The sequence below is a fragment of the Corvus cornix genome, chromosome 6, assembly GCF_000738735.6.
Source record: "Corvus cornix cornix isolate S_Up_H32 chromosome 6, ASM73873v5, whole genome shotgun sequence".
Lineage (NCBI taxonomy): Eukaryota > Metazoa > Chordata > Aves > Passeriformes > Corvidae > Corvus > Corvus cornix.
This window is the reverse complement of record NC_046336.1, coordinates 36,085,966-36,106,063: the sequence shown is the minus strand read 5'-3', so window position 1 is coordinate 36,106,063 and position 20,098 is coordinate 36,085,966. Positions and strand designations below refer to the sequence as shown.

The following is a 20,098-nucleotide window of genomic DNA, read 5'->3' as shown; positions in this document are numbered from 1 at the left end:
TTCTTTTTTTCTGCTGACTTCAGTAAGAGGAGAATGCTGAGTGCTGAAGTGCTTACCTACTTATAAGTAAAGGTTCAGCGCTCGAGGTTTTAGTGAATGAAAGGAGCCATTTATTTACTTGGCTACAACAAGTAAATAAATGCAGCTTCCCACAGCGCCGGGGGCTGTTGGCTCAGGATGCAGACGGTGCTCTGCCAGGGGCGGAAAGGAAAGGTAATGAGTTCCCGGGTTGTCTGGGAAGCAGGGGCCTGCCTCTGGGGACAGGGATGTTCTCTGTCCTACTGCTCTACACCCACTGCTGCTCTCGGACCATTGCTGGATACATTTTAATGCCTTGGACCAAACTGCCAAGCATCTGATTTGACCCGGAGGACTCTGCACTGCTTCTGAAGTATGTGCTGACACGAGTACTGATTAACTTTCTTTCTCTTTGTGTTCCTTCTCAAGCCAGCTCTCTGACCTGTAGAGATTTAAATGTTGTTCCATAATGAATGGCTTTAAAATCTAGTGTTTAAAGCTGTGGTTTTGGGGCTTGCATGTACATTGCAAAGTGCCCGGTGCCGTTTGACAAACTGAAATGACAGGTAGTGGGTTATACTTTAGAAGGAGTGGGGATAAACAGAGGTTTATAGCAGGAACAGCATGCCTTCATGCTGAGATTGATATAGATATGGAAACCTTTTTTCTTTAAAAGAATATACTCCTTGAAAAAACCCAGCTGATCGTTGGCATTGTCCTGCTTTCTTTATAATCACTCTTGATATCTGAAAACATTCTGTATATCTTTTTAGATGCTCAGCTAATCCTTGAGCAGAAGGATAGCCTCCTGCTTGTTGTGTCTAATAAGATAATTGCTCTATTCCATCCACACTGTGCTTTGTCTTGGCTTGGGAAGTTAAAACAAGTGGACGCTGAGGGCTGTGTCCATTCAGTTTTAGTCTGGAGGAAATCAAGGGAAGACTCGCTTCAGTTCCCTGAGTACAAATCTCTGTACAAACGCCACTGCTCTGCATTCAGGCATGAATGTTGTCTTCAACTTGGCAGTAAATGACAGCTAGAACGCCCTACTTGACTTTGAAATTGAATCTCATCTCTTATTATGTTATTATTTTTTTTAATATATAAAAGATTATATTATAACTTTGTCATTAAAAGATGCCTAAAGCACACCCTGTTCTTTTGGTGGCAGCATTTATGGAAAATCTTTCTTCTTTCACTGCCTTTAAACAGCCTTTGAATGTGCTAGAGGACTCGGGAACTGGATTCTGGTGCTTCTGTCCTGTGAGACCTTTAAGCAATGATGACTGCTAAATGTTCTTAGTACTTATTTTGGGAAAGTTCTTTCCTTTTCAGTAGTATTTTCAGTCACGTTGTGTCATGAGACTGTAACTTGGGTTGTCCTTGAGACAGGAGAGGTTTAGGGCAGTGAGCAGCTATCACTTCTGGTTCCATCTTTTCCATTTCCCCTCCACTCAGCTTAACTGTTTAAAGGGTTTTATTATTATTATTTTACATACAGTGGGGTCCAGTAGGGATTGTGAGAATGGACCCATCTTTAAATCAAAAGTTGGGGATCTTGCTGATACAATTTTGTCTCTTGGCCCTGCAGTGGACTTCATCTTGAGCAGGCCAGTTACTTCTTACCTAAATAAAGAAGCTGGTTTGGAATTAAGTTAGAGCTGTTCCATGTTGAGTACCCCCTCAGTTTCCATTTTTTATCCTGTTTTCTGGATCCTGGTAAGCACCTGGGAGCTTGGAGAAGGCAGTGAGGAGACTTGTCTAATGAGCATATTCAGTCTTTGGGCACTGATTAGTGGGACCTTGGTTGTGATGAGGTTATATCATATGTCACTCTGCTGTTTGTCTTCACTTGTCTGCTTGCATCTTTCTACTTGTAAAGCAGAGCTGAACTCTTTGGAAGTCCTCAAAAAAACCCCTCTAAGTTGAAATGGTGTTTGTTGTGTGTTCAGAGAATCCTGTGCTTCTCTTGGCAATGCCATTCCTCTGCTTGCTGCTTTGTTTCCCTTCTCTCTATGTGTTTGTTTGCTCTTTGCTATTCCCCCCCACTCACGTTTTTCTGCTCTGCCATGTTTTGCTGTTTCAGAGCTTAGTGAGTGCACTTTCCCAGGGGAGGCAGGAAGCTCCCGTGTTGGAGCTGTCAGCTGGACTCCCACTTCCCTGCGTGGGCAGTGATCCCCTCCTCCCCGAGAGCTCAATTGCCATCTTTGTGGGACACGGCTGAGGAGGAGGGCGAGACTGACAGCAATAATGGAGAGAGGATTTTCATCTTGTTTTACTTCATGTCACCAACAGGAAGAAATTAAAGCCTACTTGTTTGGCAGCCTGTGAGTCCAAGAGCTTTCCAGCGTCTGCATGAACTGAGCTGTGTTTTCTTTGACTGGGAACCTGTGGCTGCGCCTGCCGCAGCAGCTGGAAAGCTCTGCTCCTTAGCAACTGCTGTCAGGGCAGCGAGCGTGGCCTCGGGTCCTGCCCAGCTCGGGTTCCGTCCGGGGGGGAAGGAATCTTGGGTGGCCGAAAGCTATTACGGGAGTCTGGGACCTTGCAAATGACAGGAAATCTGGGAAAGGAAAATCAAGATGACCCCTGGACGTCATTGAGCTTAAGTTGGGCGAGCTTGGAGGTCCGGTTAGGCTGTGCATGGGCTCGTCCTGTTTCCTTTTGAAATTCTTCCAAGAATGGGAGATCCAGTTTCTAGTGCCTAAGTGTGAGAAACTCTGTTTGTACCCCCTTAGAGTTGCCCGTGTTGCATTTTGTGGCTGTTGCCGGTCACTCCTGCTGTGTGCCTGTGGAGATAAGGAGGTGGGAATAGGGTTGCAACAGCCTTTGGAGAAGCCTGGTGTTGGAGCAGGCTGCAAAGGCAGCTGGAGAAGAGGAGAAACAAGATGGAACACTGTCACTGGGAGCACTAGGTGGAGAGGAAGCATTGTTTTCTCCACCTTTTGGTGATTTTGTTTGTTGGTTTTTCTTCTTGTTTTTAAAAAGTTTAACAGTAAGAAAGGAAACTTTCTGGAGCTTCTCTTGTGGCTCACTGAGGGCAGTAAACAAAGAGCTCAGTGCATTCCCAGTACTGATAGAATTGGCAAATATTTATGGTGTAGTAAAGCTGTTTGTGCTTTGTCACTGATTCACAGATGTATTGGCTCGAGTGCTGAAGGAGCAGGAGGCACTTGGCTTTCTGCAGGGTGAAATAGGAATTGAGTGGTGTTTTCAGTAAGAATGGAGGTGGACACCAGCGGGTTTTTATTAGGTGCGTTTGAAACAGTCTGGTGTAGCTTGTTGGCTGCCTGGGGGGAGGATGAGCCAGGAGGAAGAGGTGAGGAATGCTGCTGTGGACAGCAGGGCTGCTTTAGAGCATTGGTGAGGCTCAAGGGGGGGAAAAGGAGAACTCCAGGCTTCCCTCTCCAAATTCTCACTTTACAACTCGCTTTCTGCCCGTGAATGTGTTGGAATGCATCAGCCCTTCAGTTGTGGTCATGCAGATTTTGGGTGACTTACAAGAGCTGGAGGTTGTGCTGCTTTTCTAGGCTCGTGCGAGTTTCCTGTTGTTCCTGTTGGTGCCAGTGGAACTGTGCTTGTCCTGTCCAAGAGGCAGTCCCCAGATTAAATCCAAACCCCAGAGTAAATCCAACTCCCTTCTGGGGTGCTGGAGGTGGAAAGGAGAGGAGGGAGCTGCCTCCTGACCCTCAGGTGCAATCTGAGGAGAGATCCTGCACTCTGGAGTCAGGGATATGTTCCCTGTTAATGCCTCCACTTGTGGGTGGGATGGTTTTTATTTGGGTGTAACTTTTGAACTTTCCTGATTATGTTTGTGCCTTCCCTGTGTGAATGCCACACCTGGGTCTATGTTGTTTGCTTGATAAAAGTTATGTTCCTAAACAGGCCAAACCAGTTCATAACTGAGCTTGTTGCTATTTGTCTTTCTTTTTTCTTCATTAGTTGTGCTGTTGGAAGAGTTGTAAACCGATTTCTGGTAGTCCACGCACTGGAGTTCATTTTTTCTGAGCAGATACAGTATGTGGGAGTTCAAGCTTTTGTTTGGGGGGAAAAAGTAAACCTTGTGAATTCCACGACAACATAATTACTCCTAAAGTATGCGGCAGCCAGGCAATCCTGGGCTGCTGAAGGGATCAGGATCCTGAAAGGCTGAGAGCTTGGCAGCTGGCCCTGCAGAAAGCACTGCCTGTGAGCCTGCCACAACCTGACCCAGGATCCAGGGACAGAGCAGCCTTTTGTGTCAGGTGTGGAGCTTGGCTCCGTGGTGGCAGCAGCTGAGGAGCAGGAGCGTGCACAGAACTCCCTCCCTGGACTGCTCGTGTCGGGTTTTCATTTAGACCTGTTCCACTGGCATCTTTCTGACTGAAAAAAGGAAACTTTTCCCATCGAGTGGATGAACTTGAGAATGGGTATTTTAACTTGGTGCTGCGGGCTTTTTTCAGTGTTTGAGGGGTTTTTTCAGTGCTTTTTGCAAAGCAGCTCTATCTGCAGCATGACTTGGATGCCAAAAAGAAGAGTGCTGGTGAGCACGCTGTCCCTGAGCTGTTCTTTCCTCTCTGGCTGCACGAGGCAGGTATAAAAGTCAGCAGAAGGGACTCAGTCTGTGCGAGCTGCTCAAGCTGTCAGGGTTCTGCTGCCTCAAGCAGCCCCAAGACACAGAGTTGCCTCTTCTGAAGGTGGATTTATCTCTCTGGTGAGCGGGGATTTTTCACCTGTTCTGTGTTTCTCTCCCAGGTGTGTGGTGAGGTGAGAGCTGTTGAGCAATGGCGTTTAAGAAGGTTTGGTGTGCCCTAGCCCTGGGATTTCTGCTGCCTTTCTCTTGTGCCCACACGGACTTCTTCACTTCCATTGGTGAGGCCTGCTTTGGTGTAGCCAAAAGAGTTTCTTGACAGCCCTCAAAACTGATTTTGCAATGATGTGTTAATCATCCAAGGCCTTAATTGGTGCAGAACTAAACGCACTTCCTAGTTCTTACCGTGTTACGGACTTTTCTTTTGGGAGAAGCAGGCTTTAAGTCAGTCCAGGGGCAGTCTAGTGACCCTGGCCAGGCTTTGTAGTCACTATTTATTCTTACAGGTACTGGAATTTAAACAGAATTTTCGTGTTGCCCACATGTGGAAGGAAGAGGTGCAGCTACCAAGGGCACATGATGGTGCAGTATGCCTGTACTCACCCTTGGGTTCTGGTGGCCTCAGGGTGGGCTCTGTACCCCTTTGTGCTGAACCAGTTCAGCTGCCTGCTTGCAGGAGGTGAAGCAATTATTAGTTAATACCAGGGAGCCCTTGAAGTCATGGATATAATCTTAAAAACAAGAATAAAGCCCTGGATTAGCCTTGTTTATCAAACATGAAGGCTTTGTGTGTTTCTGTAGCTTTCTCTTTATTTGCTTTACATTATGTATGCTCGGATGAAAGATTACTCTGTGGCAAACTACTTCCTTTTCCAAATGAATCCTAAATTAGTTCTATTAATAAATATCCAGTATTACATTAATTTCCATGGCAACAAGCTTGGTCCAGCAGGAGATTTTTCTCCTTCAAAAAAAAAAAAAAAAAAAAAAATAAAAGGCCTTACTCAGATACTCCTTCAGGGTTATTTAAGTAAACGCAGAAGGACTTTTGGGGATGGAAGAAAGTAGAAAAGAGGAAGAATGCTTTTAATTCTCAGGGTTTTGTGTTTCTCCTTCACTCACCAAACTAATTTTTTTTCTAGGTCATATGACAGACTTAATTAATACAGAAAAAGATCTGGTCGTGTCACTCAAAGATTACATCAAGGCAGAGGAAAGCAAGCTGGAGCAGATCAAAAAGTAAGCAGTTGGTTTCATAATGCTGATGGCTAATAATTGCATCCACCCTTATGCAAAAAGTGCTTCCTAAGGCTGATTAAATTTATGGAATGTTTCCTCTGGGGCAAAGCTTTAAGTAGCAGGTTTTGCTGGGTGTTTGTTGTAAGTTGTTCTCTTTGAGCACTGCTTGGTGTATAAATAAGACCAGAGCCCAGCATGTCAGATTTTATCACAGCTAGAAATAAACATTTTATCACTGAACAGGATGGTTTCCTTGCTTTCAGACACATGTATAAATCTGTCTTGAGGGTGTTGGAACAGTTCTAGATGGAGGGATGGTTTTTATTTTAGCGTTTGTGTATTACCTTCTGGTGGTCCACCACCCAGGAAGAGAGATACTTCTTTATCACTGAAAATACAGGGTTGGAATTGCTGACAGGTTTGAAATGTTGTAAGTGTATTCTTTACAGCTACAAATTAACATGGGAGAGTGCCAGTTGGGCATCCAAAAGTGTGTAAACACAGCTCATTGTACAAGTGTTGCAGCTCTGTCTCTACTGTATCAGAGGCACTCCCTGTCAGGTCAGAAGAGTTTAAAAAACTGTCACAGAGCGATTAAAGAACCCGGAAAAACATGCCGGCATTGTTTGTTGGCATCTGAAGGATGCTGGGAGCTGAAAGGCAGTGACAGCTGGTGAATCACCCAAGTGCCGAGGCTGGCTCAGGCCTCCCGGGGGGCTTTTGTCAAACAGAAACACCTGCAGGAAATCCCAGCCCTGTGCCTGTGGGTCGGGCTGCTTCAGCCCCTCCTTAGGGCTGACAGCCCTGCAGTGGGAGGTGCGGGGAGGGTTTGACCTTGTGCAGTGCCAGGGCACCGTTTGAAGTTGGTTTCTTCAGTCTCTGGCTTGCTCTGAGCTGGGGTTGGTCCCCAGCAGCACCTGGAGCCCTGTTTTGGAGGGACCTGCCCAGGGGCTGTCAGAGTGTGGGAAAACAATGAGGGACCGAGTGGGAAGAGCCGATGCACCCAGAGGCAGCTCCAGCAGCTGTAAACGCCTCCCTGCCTCAGGGAGAGCCTGCAGGTTCAGTTCAGGCACACCAGATCCTTCGACAAGAGGAACTCAGCTCCGGGACAGAGTTCCCTCCAGGCTACAGATCCTCTATTTGCTTTATTGCTGGGGTTTGGAATTCTCTGTCGGGTGTGGCTCTTTAACATCAATTTACCCTGATTGCAGGGCGTATCTGCATGGCCTTCATGCTGTAGATCTGCTTCTGCTTTTATTCTTTTTTTTTTTTTGAAAGCTGTGCTTGTTTTGGGGCACGTTGGGGTTGTGAATGACTTGTGGCACTTAGAGAAGTCCGAGCTGGAGCTGCAGCACCAGAATCTGGATCTGGGCTCCTCATTTGGGAGTGTGAGAACTACATGTTTCTTAATCCAAGCTTTCAGCATGGAAAGGAGCTTTGTGGTGAGAGGCAAGGGGCGTGTGTGTCTAAACCTAAAATAATTTGAGACAAGCATTGAACTGCGTTTTTTGTAAGCCTTAGGGGGGAAAAGGGGCGTTTGAAAGATTGAAAGTGCGGGTAAAGCTTTGTTTCTGATTAGTCCTGCATGACAGCCCATAATGGAAGTGCTGGCACAGTGCTTTTGGGGCTTGGAGGAAGGAGTTCCTTCCTACAGAGACTGCAAGAGCAGCACAAGATTTGGGCTGCAGCTGAGGAAGAAGATCTAATAAAAAAAAGGAAGTAGTCCTTTTTGTTCCTTTTAGAAGAGTTCTAAATATAGATAATGTAAAAACTTGCCATTTCTGTTGGATTTTTTATTAATGAAGACATTTGAGTAGCTTGAAATCAGTTCTCTAGCACACCAGCAGACTTCTGTGACACTTCAATGAGTATTTTCATTATAGATGGGCAGAGAAGTTGGATCAGCTGACAGACACTGCCACGAAAGACCCAGAGGGGTTTTTGGGCCACCCTGTGAATGCATTCAAGTTGATGAAACGGCTCAACACAGAGTGGGGCGAGCTGGAGAGCCTGGTCCTCAAGGACATGTCAGATGGTGAGTGTGCCTGCAGCCAAAACCAGCCTCACAGGCTCACTGCAGGTCCTTGGATGTTGCCTTCCACACCTCAGGGGTTGAATTAAATCTGCTTTTGAGAGTGAGCATTTGTGGAACTAATCTGAATTACTGTAGCAAACACTTAATTGCTGCCTCTTTTCTTCAGCAAGAGTGGAAGCTCTTTAGCAAGGAACAGGACATGAAATAGTTGACTCTGGAAGACACTTAGCAAAAGGAAGCCAGGATGGTTATATCTGACCTGAGAGACTGTCTCAACAGCTAATTAATACCAGGTGGAGGTTTCTAGTAAGGAATTGCAAGAAAGCAGAGCTTTCAAAAAGACCCAGGATTAGTCTCTGATAAGGATTCAGCACGTTCAGCTTCCCTGTTGCTGTGAGAGGGGCTGAATATGGCAACTGGAAAGGCTCTGCACCTGCCAGCTAGAAATCTGCACCACTGTGTCTTAAGCCCTTCTGAATGAGTGGGGCAAAAAACCAGGTGTTTCTTTTTTGATTTTTCCTTTGCTTTCTTCAAAACAACCCAAACCAAAAGCCAGCTGCGCAGCCTGTGCCATGAGTTCAGTTCAGACTTGTGTGAAGGTGGGTCTTGGCTTTCCCTGCAGTAGGGAGTTTATCCAATGCCCAGGACAGAGGTGACCATGTGTTTCCCTGTCTTTCCCAGGCTTTATCTCCAACATGACAATCCAGAGGCAGTTCTTCCCGAATGATGAGGATCAGACTGGTGCAGCCAAGGCCCTTCTGCGGCTCCAGGACACCTACAACCTGGACACAGACACCCTCTCAAGAGGGAACCTGCCAGGTGAGAGCCATCCATGTTTGTTAGTTCCATTTCCTGAATGTCCTGATTACAAATCATTTGCTCTGCTGCACCTTGTTTAACTGCTCAGCCTGAAGGCGACATTGGGAAGGGGTTTGAGCTGGCTAAAAGTAATGAAAAAGGTGGTTTTTTGGTTGAAATCTGCATCTTTCTTCTAGTTGTGGTAAGATAATGTAGTGCCAATAGCTTTTAATAAAAATCAATAGCAATAAAATCTTGCCTAGAAGGGGGTTTTTCCTTGCGTTGCACTGGCAGATACCTGGATTTATTGCACAACTTAATGCATGTTAACAAGTTCCTTTGAGTTTAAACTTCAGGCATTGTACAAACTGAGGAGCAGAAGATGGTGCATGCACAGACTTGAGCCTGTGTGGCATTGCCTGAGCTGATCTTCAATAGATTGCTCTGTGCAGGAGGAGACACAACTTCTTTTTTTGTCAGAAAACTTTCTCTGCTGAGTCTTCCTTGTTTCCTCTGCTCAAAAATAGTCCCGTGCCAGCTGGCAGAAAATCAGCTCTGTACAATCCATCTGTGTTTTTGCAAGTGCTCGTTGTGGTCAGATGCCTAATAAAATTAAGGGTAATTGGCTTTATGTGTTATGATGTATAACCTTGCTTTTGGGTTTGGTTCAAGACCTTCTCAAGGACCTACAGATTCCTTCTAATGCAATGAGCAGCTCGTTGCTGTTTTCTTCAAACAGCACAGAAATACAAGAAGTTTTGCTGCTCTTGAGGCAATGAGCTGTCCAGACTGTGTGCAGTGAGGTGTAATGGCAGAACCTGGAAGGTCTGGAGTAGAAAAGAGAATAGGCTGGGCTCTGGAGAGCTCCAAAGGGATACTTCCCCATGTGGTCACTTGTTTGTGCTCCTTTTCTTCATTTCCAGGGAATTTCTATTGGTCCAGAATCTCAGCTGCTGCAAAATCTTTGTGTCCTTTGAGAGTTTGCAGATTCAGGCTCAGGAAACTGCAGTTGCTGCCCATCACAGGATGGACACAAGGTGTTTAGTGGGGGAGCAGGAACGGACAGCAGAACAGCTGCCCTGTTTGAGCACTGCAGAGCTGCTGTTAGAAACTCAGAATGGATTAAGATGTAATTTTAGCTGTAACACTGGCAGGTCCTGTTTTCCTTTTACAAGATTAAATTTGGTTTTTCATAGGGCCTGTATTTCCAGAGGCAAACCAGGAATCTGTAATTTGCCTACTAGTGCTTTAATCTTTCAGAGGTCACTTAAAATGTTTCTAAAAATGACTGACTTGAAAAAAATCTCAAGCAGCTGGGAATTTACTCCCTGATGTTTTCCTTTTCCTCCCCCACCAAGTTGTCAGTAACAAGTCGTGGTTCAGTAACATTTTGAAAGTGATAATGTGATGTCCTTGAAAACAGTGTTCTGAAACTTCAAATTTGGCTTATTTTTGCTCTTGCTCTAAGTGGTTGGGGTTTTGAGGAAGGAAGCTTTGTTTGATTTGATTTTTCACTAGTGGTAGAGACATTTCGCTGTTTGCTGCTATTCTGGCAATGGAAAGCTGCATCTGAGTGCTTGTGTGCCAAGGATTTACAGGCTTTAGAGACTTCAACAAATAGCTACTGCAGAAAGGAGCTGTGGGAGAGCAGAAATAAAACCCTGCTGTGAGGAATGAGAAATAACTCAAATGTTTCTCGGAGGACTGGTCTGGAACCCCGTGTAATCTGTTTGTTTTGTTTTAAATACCCAGGTGTGAAGCACAAATCCTTTCTAACAGCTGAAGATTGCTTTGAGCTGGGGAAGATTGCCTACACGGAGGCTGACTACTACCACACGGAGCTGTGGATGGAGCAAGCCCTGAAGCAGCTGGATGAGGGAGAAGTGTCCTCTGCAGACAAAGTTTACATCCTGGACTACCTGAGCTACGCTGTGTACCAGCAGGGGGACCTGGGCAAGGCCATGGCCCTCACCAGGCGCCTCCTGGAGCTGGGTATGGGGACAGGGACACAGCTCTGTGTGGGTTTGTCCTGGGGAGTGCAGGCTGGCCCAGACTCTGACTTGTATGTGCATTTGTAAAGTGCATTTTTACTTTTTTAGATGGGGATTTGCTCCTTTCTGCTGAAGGGTCTTTGCCTCCTGACACTATTGGCTTCTATCCCCTTACCTGAGCCACTGCTGCCTGAAATCTGGTTCTCTCCCTACCTTTTGCTTTCCTGCGTTGAGATTACTTCCCCTTAGGTAGAGGCAAAACCAAATTAATGAAATTGAAACTAAATTGGTGATACTGAAATCTCTGCAGATGATTTAAATACGAATTCAGCATGCTGAAGATGAAACACATGTAAAAACAAGAAATACAAAATACAAGACAGTGAGATAAGAGTCTGTTTCATGAAAAATGAAAGTATTTCTTCTTCTGTAAATACTCTGCTGATTGACTGTGTAACGGATGCTCTGGGAAGCTCAGCACTAACTCAAACATAGCCATAGCTACAGAGACCCATTTATTAAAGAACTGAAGCTAATTCTGTAAGTTAAAAAGCTTTGTCACCAGAAATCTTAAATCCCACCAGGGAATTCTCAGCTTTACAGCCAGTCATGCTGTCCCAGCTCTCTCCCTTGTCTCTCCCTCTCTGGTGAGATGGGCTGGAATGGCCAAACCCTTTTCCTTACTGCTGGGACCCCCGTGTGCAGTGAGGGCTTGAGAAGCAGTCCTGTGCATCTGTTTCCTTTTGCTTGCTGTAAATAACCACGTCTGGAGGATTCCTCACGGGCTGGAAACCTGCCAGTGATCCCCGTCTGTTTCTGTGTCAACAGATCCTGAACATCAAAGAGCAAACGGGAACATGAAATACTTCGAATACATCATGGCTAAAGAGAAAGAGGCAAATAAGTCCAGCACAGATTCAGAAGACCAGCAGGAGAAGGAAACTGAGGTTAAGAAAAAGGATTACCTGCCCGAGAGAAGGAAGTACGAAATGCTGTGCCGTGGGGAGGGGCTCAAAATGGTAAAGTGGAGTAGACTGTTCTCAAATGTTTGAAACCAAACAATGTCAGGAATTTGTGTGTGGTGTGCAAGCAAGGAAGTTGTTAGAGCAGCTGGATGAGTGTGCAGAGCTGGTGATCATGAGTTGGATTTCTTCCCCGTTTCAGTCTGTCCAGTAGACAGAAAGTAACGCTGCCTCAGGCACTGCTGGCTGTCTTGGGTGTGCTCCATCAGTGTCATTAATTGAATGAGGAGGCTGGAAGTCTGGGGTTACATGCAGAATTAAATAAGGGTGGGTTTTTCAGCAATAAAATTATTTTAGTAGGGTTGTGTAAAGTAATGCTTGTCGAAGTATTGCACAGTAACATTAATGTGCAGCCAGTACTGGCTTCTCAAACTGAAATAATCTCTTTAACCTGTCCCAAAACAAGGCAGGGAGAGGGAATTGTTTGTGTGTCCAGGACATGTTCTGTTCCCTGGAGATATCAATGTCCCCTGGAGTTCTCTGACTCCCTCTTGCTCTGCCTCCCTTCCAGACTCCCCGGAGACAAAAGAGGCTCTTCTGCCGCTACTACGACGGGAACAGGAATCCCAGGTACATCCTGGGCCCTGTCAAGCAGGAGGACGAGTGGGACAAGCCTCGGATTGTTCGCTTCCTGGACATCATCTCGGACGAGGAGATCGAGACCGTGAAGGAGCTCGCCAAGCCCAGGGTAAATGCCTTACACTTCCGTGCCTTTGGAGCCCTGACCTCCAGCTGCACGGTGGGAGCGCGCGGCCGGCTCCGCGGGCACGCCGGCGTGTGCGCGCTGCGCTCGCACCCCGCTTGCCTCACCCTGCAGCTCTGGGTGCCTGCCTTTGAAGGAGCCTGGGGACAGCTGGGAATTCTCTGTGACGACTGGAGCCAGGTCACAGCAGTGCAGGATTGTCAGACTCTTCCAGCAGACACAATTTCAGCTGGATCAGATGAGGAGGAGAACGTTCTCCAACAGAGAGCAAACATAAAGCAGTGAGGGTGTACTGGAGCATTCCTGAATTTTCTTTGGTTTTCTGGCTTTTGTTTTTTCCTTTTTAAGTCTGGAAGGGAAAGGCAGCCATTCCTATGGTCCTGGAATGCCACCTTATTGTACAGACAAGAAAGAATGGTTGCATTCTCCATTTTGGCATAAGACTGGCTTCTGTCTCCCAGGCTTGGAAGCTGCCTGCAGACAAAAGTGCTTTAAGAGGGCAGGACTTAGGTGGTGGGTTTTGCCTTCTTATTGACAATGGTGGCTCATCAACCCTGTTTCAGACACTGGATGCAAAGGTTCCTGTCTCTCAGTGAGGAATAATCCAGGGCAGCTCTGCTGTCTGAGAAAACAGGAGTGTCCAAGGCAAACAGCAAACTGATGGAGTTGCCTTCTGTATCCAGTTGGTGCAACCCTGCATCCACAAATATACATTGAAGATGTAGTTAGTTATATTAATTTATTTTTCCATCAATTATCTGTGACTTCTAAAATAAGACTTAAGCTTTTTTCCTTTTGGCCTAAATGGGTTTTTGTCCAGAATGAGCTGAGCAGATGGAGATTAGGGGAATAAGAGCATTCAGTGCAGGAGAAACTGTTGCCTTGGCCTGCCGTGAGGTAGAGCAGCTGTGGTGGTACGTGGGCAGCTGGGGGGTGAGGCTGTCCTTGGCCACTGCACCATCTGCTAGGGAGCCTGAAGGTGATTTTAAAGCTCCCTGAAGCCTGATGTGCTGGACATTGGGAAGAATTTCTTCACTGAAAAGTTTGTCAGGCCTTGGCAGGGGCTGCCCACAGAGGTGGCAGGGTCCCTGTCCCTGGAGGTGTCCAGGGAATGACTGGACATGGCACTCAGTGCTCTGGGCTGGGGACAAGGTGGGGATGGACCAGAGGCTGGACTTGATTATCTTGGGGGTCTTTTCCAACCTCAGTGATTCAGTGATTCTGTTCTGTGGTTTCTGAGGCACGTTCTGAACTGCAAGCAGAAAGTATAAATTTTTCCCTTCACGTACCTGTGAGGCATCTCCTCCTGCTCCCCTGCCAGGCAGCTTTGCTGCAGGGCTGAAAATCAGAGCCCCCGTTGCTGGTCTGTAGGTGTTGGAGCCCCTTTGCTCCTGCGTGATGCATTCCACACCCGGGGAACATGACCAGACCACTACTTTACAGAGTAGCAAACCTGTAAACATGGGACTGTAAGCTCTGAACTTGCTGAGGTTGTTGTTTTCCTCTCAAACATTCGGCTCGTGGCAAAGACTTGGAGACCTTTAACGCAGGAGCATCTGTATGCAGTTACTGTTGCCCATATTCCCTGTGGCTGAGGCCTTGCACGGCTCAGCAGCAAAATGGTTGTGTTCTTGGAGACTGAAAGGTCATCTCCTCCTTCCTGATGCTCGGGATGCTGCCATCCTCTGGGAAGAGACAGTCCTGGCTGATCTGTGCCCAGCCTTCTGCCGTGCTGGCAGCACGAAGCCTCATTATTCAGCTCTGGAGTCTCACTGGAATTGTAGTTTGTGCCTTGGTTTTTTATGTGTCTGCATGGGAGGAGAGGAGAGGCAGCATACCGGGAGCTCCCAGTATCTTTTCTTGTCAGGTGGTATGGAGAGGCCTTGATTTGTTAAGTTCATTCTAACAGTAAAGAAATGCTTCTGATTGATTGGGAGTCGGCATGACATTGTGCCTTTTCCAAAATTTGGGCTCTGCACCTCAGTCTTTCCAGTTACGAGTGATGGACAGTGTCTGGTAGTACATGAGCCAAGTTAAAGGGTGATGTGAGGTTCTGAGCTGGAATACTAACACAGATGGGAAGGCACGAACTAAATGGAGCACAGCAGAGGGAAAGGAAGGCCTTGAGCCAGGAGTTCCCACTCTGTGTAAATGTGACCATGGGTGAAGCAAAAGTTTGTGTGAGCCCAAAGGAGCTCGGTGCTGCTTTTGGTACAGGAAGACCCAAAAAGGAATGGTTTATTCACCTTTGGCTTATGGTGCTGCCTGGATTCAATTTACCTGTCAAACTCCTCATCCAGGGGCAGGACAGTGTAACAAAGCACCTCTTGTCCACGTGCTACACCACTGTGCTGCTCCCAGAACGTTTCATTGCACAAGAAATCAAAGCTGCTGTAGAAATGTTCTCGCTACAGACATGGAAACAGGACTTGTGGAAAACCTTAAAAAAACCAAACAAGAGACCTTTCTTTTAGTAAAACTGGAGCCTCCCCCTCATTCCCCGTGGCCCCCCACCCCTCCATGGCAGACAGACCACGGCAGCGGTGCCGGGGCGGTGGCGGTGGTGGCTCGGTGGCGTTGTCCCCCTCCCGAGGCTTCTGAATGGTCGGATTGCTGGGATGCAGATTGTGCTTGTAATGCAACTTCTGATGGTTCGCTTCACAGCTGAGGCGAGCCACCATATCAAACCCCCTAACGGGAGCCTTGGAGACGGCACATTACAGAATTAGCAAAAGGTAAGAGAGCTCCATGCCAGAGGTTTTGGGCCTGTAATGAGTGTGGACATCCTGCTCATTATGGGGAAACGAGGTGGGCTGAAGAGACAGCTGTGTAGTCCACCATGTGATTCCCTGAGATCTGTAACAGGCTGTTACTGCTGAGTTCCTCAGTCTTTTCCTTCAGCTGGAAGTTCTGGGGGCGTGTTTTGATTTGTTCTTTCCTTTTTGGTCGCCTTCTCAGTGTGTGTTTTTTCAAGCAAGTCTCTGCAGTCAGTGTGAGAAATACAAGATGCTACAAAACCTTCAGTAAAATCTGGTTTTGTTTTTAATCTATATATTCCTTTCCTCTTGCTCTTCTCACAACCAAGAATTGTCCTCCCTTTCTTTGGAAAATGTAGCAGACCTCGAAGTGCCTTTTTGGGTGTAAGAGATGCTTCAGGTCCTTGCTGTGCACACAAACACACATCTCCTTGTCCAGGATAATCCCACACTCCCAGCTGGGCTCCTTTACCTCCTGCTTGACACAAATCTGGCAGAACACAGGCTCATTTCCACCGGGCTCCTGGTTCTTTTCAGCTTGTCTGTTAAGTACTACAAGTGCTGAATTTAGCCAGTGCTTTCCAAAATTGGCTGGATCTGAAAGAAACCACCTGCCCCTGCCTGCCCTCCCCTGGTTTTAGCCACGGTAATTAAAGGTTTGCTGCACAGGTCTTCAGCACTGAGCCAAAATTCTGGGAGGAGTTAAACTTCTGGGTGAGGAGGAATTGTCTGGGAAACTCAGCATCATAAATTACTTGCAGAAAGTTCTTGATTTTTAAACCAAAAAAACAAAAAGGAAAAATAGTAAAGGGAGGAAAAAAGTGAAAGGACAATCTAACCAAATTATTCCAACCAATTTGTTGTGATTTGGACATGGCAGCTGCAGCTTGTGTTGCCCTTCCAACCATTGCTAATTTGCGAGCATCGCATCCGGACCAATCGGAACCCTTTCAAACACCTGGGGCTTGGCCAAAAAGCAGCCTGCGAGGTGGGTAAGCCTTGTCCTTTCTCTTTTTGTAGCTGAGCCGTGCTACTGTTCATGACCCTGAGACTGGGAAACTGACCACAGCACATTACAGAGTCTCTAAGAGGTAAGGGGAAGGGATTCCTTGTCTGAGGAAGTGTGTCCTGGGGCCGTGCTGCTTCAGCGCTAAACGCGGGCAGGGATTTTGTGTAACTTCTCTTATTCTTCAGCCTTTCTTCCGAAGAGAGTGGGCTAAAGCAAGCTGAGCTGTCGCATAACAAAGCACGTGGTCTGCTGAAGTAGGGATTCCTTGTCAGGGGTGGCATTCCGAGGTGGAAGTGCCCTCTCTGGCTGAGCATGGCTTGTGCGCTGGGACTAACGTACTAAACGTGGGTGTGGGGCTCTGCTGGCGCCCGGGGCAATGGGGCACCTGCCTGGCTCACCTCTGCTCCTAAGCTTCTGTATCCACACCTGCTCAGAGCTAGGAGCTGCTGTAATTCCTGGGAGCACTGCACATTAAAGCTAGGTGATGATTTTAAGGGATTTCCTTGTTGAAATGATGGAACGTAGCTGCTGCTTGAATAGAAACCCAGAGTTCTTTCAGCTGCTTTGAACAAACCCCTGAACTTAGAATGGCCCAGAGCTGAAGGGCCTTAGCTGTGAATTTCTTCAGAGAGGTAAAAGTGCTTCCAAATACGGGACCACAGGGAGGTGATTGATTCAGGAATGATGATAAGTCTCAGGAAAACTGGAAAACCACTGGAGCTGAGGTCCTTAAGGCCACTCTAGTGGCAAGTTGAAAACATTTATTTTTATCCCTCGCACCTTTGCAGCACGTGGGTCTGTGTGCTCATTGGCACACGCAGGTGGTGGGAATCCTTTGGGAGTTGTCTGGGAAGCTCTGACATGTTTGCTCCTTAAAACTGCCCCCACGGAGCGACTTCAGGAACGTTCATCTTCTTGTTGGACATGCATTGCATTTCATTTTTATTTCTTGTTTTTAATGTTCGGGTCTGTCCATGTCTTACCTATCTTGGTTATTTGTCACTGTGTATTTCATTTATGCACTTGTGGGGTTTGTCCTCTGTGCCAGACAGCTCTGGGGTATTTACTGAGGAAACTCCTTCATCCATTTGGATCCCCTCATGTCAAACTTGATGTGCTAATGATGGGAATTGCAGAAGGTGACCAGATTACTGATGGAAATTGGGATGCATAATTGGTGCCTATTTAAATAGATGAGGCTTAGTGAAGGAACTTTTTATTTAGAGTTGCGATTTTTCATTAGTAGGAAGCGTTATTCCCTGAGGTGTTGCAGATGCCAGTCAGAAAAAATAGCACAAGGCACTACCCAGCATTAAAGGCCAATTAAAAACCCAGGACAGAGCCTGGGGAATAGGACCTTTAAATTCTTATTAAGGTTTGGTGCTCAAAAATGTGGCACTGTGGGGCTTCCTTCCAATGTACCCAAGGAACTCTCAGAAGTAAATAGTATTTTACTGAACTAAGTTTTTAAATTCAGTATCTCACTGGAAGCTGGAATTAAAATTGTAGAGAAACATCCAAGAAGTAGGGAACACCATTTTTTGAGGGTAGGAACAGCCTGGAGGGTAGAGAGGGACTGCCCTTCTCCTGCTTCCCCATGCCTTTGCTTTCATCCATGTGCAGATTTGCAGGATGGTTATGGACTTTCCAAGAGAACTTGACACCTAAATCTGGAGTAGGAGGCAGAAGCCACCCCCACCAGCCTGATTTAGAGGGCCTGTGCTGTTCCTGCTGCTCTCCTGCACTTCCAGAGACATCTTTCCCTTGGAGCTGCTCGAGCTGGTTTGGGTTTCGGTGAATCATTGCTCCTGAAAACCAAAAAATGCTCACTTTATTTTTTTTAATAGATGACTGCTTTCCCCCTCCAAACATTCCTTCCCAGCACATGCCCTCCTAAATTACAGCATTCCTGTCTCTGAGAGAGCTACTGTTCCCTTGGTGGGACGTGGCAGCTCTGTGAAGGGGGGCACCTTGCCAGCACCACCGAGCCGTGTGTGCAGCACCAGGATAAACCCACCCACTCACGCACTGCTTTTAAAGATAAAAACTGCCTTTTCCCCCTTCTCTCTCCTCCCAGCAGGCAGCCAGAGCTTGCAGCACGTAATGTTAAAAGTTTCCACTTCAGAAATACCAGGCTGGGCTTTTACTCGCTCCCTGTTGTGTCTCTGCTGGTACTTTTCTGCACACCACGTGTGGCTTAGAAGGCTTTTAAACATAAATGCCAGTATTTTGTGGCCAGTGACTTACAGAAGTAGTGTTGGGGTGTAATGTCTGCTCCTAGACTGACCAGAGCAGCTGAGGAGATGAGATTTTGGGGGGATGTGCCCCTTGTGTGTTCAGTAGCTCCAGAGAATTGTCTGTTTTTTTCCTTAATGTACTGCTTGGTCTATTTCTGTGTAGAAGCATTGTGCCATTAAAAATCACTAAGGTCCCCCACGCAGAATTATAAGAGGGAGGAATATGGGACATTTGGTGGCTGCCCCATCCCTGGAAGTGGCCAAGGCTTGGAGCAACCTGGTCTAGTGGAAGGTGTCTCTGCCCATGGCAGGGGGTGGAATGGGATGAGCTTTCAGGTCCCTTCCGACCAAGTCATTTCTCGATTCCATGAGTCGATGTGATTATTCCTGTCCATTTGTAATGCATACAAAAGTTGTTAAAAGCCCCCCTGGTGTGAATTCAGCACGCTAATGGAAGCATTCTGGTTTTTGTAACAGCTCAGGGATGGCTCTTTACAAAGCCGAGTGGGTCAGCAAAACCCCAAACTTGTGTGGTCAGGGAAGTGGCGGCTTGTGTGGTGGTCACTAACGAAATACCAAATCCTGCTGTAACTCAGTGCCATCTTGAGCTGCCCTGCCTGGGCTTCCCAGGAGTTGTCCCTTTTTGTTAGGGCCCATCACGGACTCGGAGGTGGCAGCTGGTCAAAGATACGACAGAATGCAATGAACCTGTCAAATTCAGTGTGTCATCTGACAGATGGTCATGGAAGAGCAGAGCTGTGTGCAGTTACCGGTCGGGGAATTACGTAAATATCAAAAGAAAACGGGTTGCTGAGCATGGTTAAGGCTGTTAATGCTGCACCTCCTGCACCACTGGTCAGGGAGTGTCTTTCTTTGAAAGACAAGGGCAGGAGAAAAGCCAACTTTGTGTGAAGAAACTGTTTTGAATGAGGCACTTCTATCAGCGAGGGACCAAGCTGAGGCAGCACCGGAGGAGGGAATGTGGGACAGCTGGAATACTCTGTGAGCAGGCAAGGCCATGGATGCAGGTTTCATAACACCTTCAGGGTTAAATCCCCCTGTAGGCCTCCCTGTGGTTTTGCTCAGCACCCAGCAGACAGGCTGGCACTTGGAATATGGTTTCAATTCCCTGTTCCTCCACCTTTCATAGGCTTTCTTTGTATGCTGAGGCAGTTAATTTTATTTTTAAAATACATACAGTACTCCCCTTCCTGAAAGGCTGCAGTTTTCTCCTGGTGAAGCATTCATTGCCACTCTAAATAACCAACACAGCAAGAATGCTTGGGTTTTCCTTTCTTCAGGTTTTTTTCCTTTAAGCCTTTATTAACAGACTGGGCAGAAGCAGAGAGAGCCTACACTCTGAAGCTGGTAGGTGTGTCAGGGTTTTTCTTGTGCCTTAAATGTGAGGTTAGGGCTGCTTGTGAGCATTACCCGGTCACCATGGCTGTGTAGCATGGCTGCTTTTTGGGGTTTTTGTTTGGTAAATGCTTCATATCCATGTCTTTGCATTCTTCTGCCACCTGAAATCAAAGCAGGTTGTGTTGTAACATCTCCTCGTACTAACAGCGTTCAGCAGTGGATGGGTCTGTGCATGTCTGTCTTGAGAAATGTGATTTCTTTTATCATCTTATAGTTCATTTGTCATTGAGAAAATGCTCGTAGAGATTCTGTAACCTGTGTCAGTGCCTTGTGTCATGTGTCAGGCTGCTGTTCCTCCCAGGCA

General features: G+C 46.8%; 1 protein-coding gene across 4 annotated transcripts in view; it reads left to right on the top strand.

The window, feature by feature from the left end:
- The window catches only part of P4HA1 (prolyl 4-hydroxylase subunit alpha 1), a 28,756-nt gene that overhangs the window by 944 nt on the left and 7,714 nt on the right, over positions 1 to 20,098 (top strand). For 2 of the 4 annotated variants that reach the window (XM_039553861.1, XM_039553859.1), the window contains exons 2-9: positions 4,750 to 4,866; positions 5,728 to 5,824; positions 7,708 to 7,859; positions 8,541 to 8,678; positions 10,410 to 10,649; positions 11,477 to 11,667; positions 12,182 to 12,358; positions 16,150 to 16,220. In XM_039553861.1, coding sequence (XP_039409795.1) covers positions 4,779 to 4,866; positions 5,728 to 5,824; positions 7,708 to 7,859; positions 8,541 to 8,678; positions 10,410 to 10,649; positions 11,477 to 11,667; positions 12,182 to 12,358; positions 16,150 to 16,220 — 1,154 coding nt within the window. In that variant the 5' untranslated portion in view covers positions 4,750 to 4,778. Of the gene's footprint in view, positions 1 to 4,749; positions 4,867 to 5,727; positions 5,825 to 7,707; positions 7,860 to 8,540; positions 8,679 to 10,409; positions 10,650 to 11,476; positions 11,668 to 12,181; positions 12,359 to 15,037; positions 15,109 to 16,149; positions 16,221 to 20,098 lie in introns of all 4 variants that reach the window. The other 2 variants (XM_039553862.1, XM_039553860.1) reach the window with 1 other exon arrangement.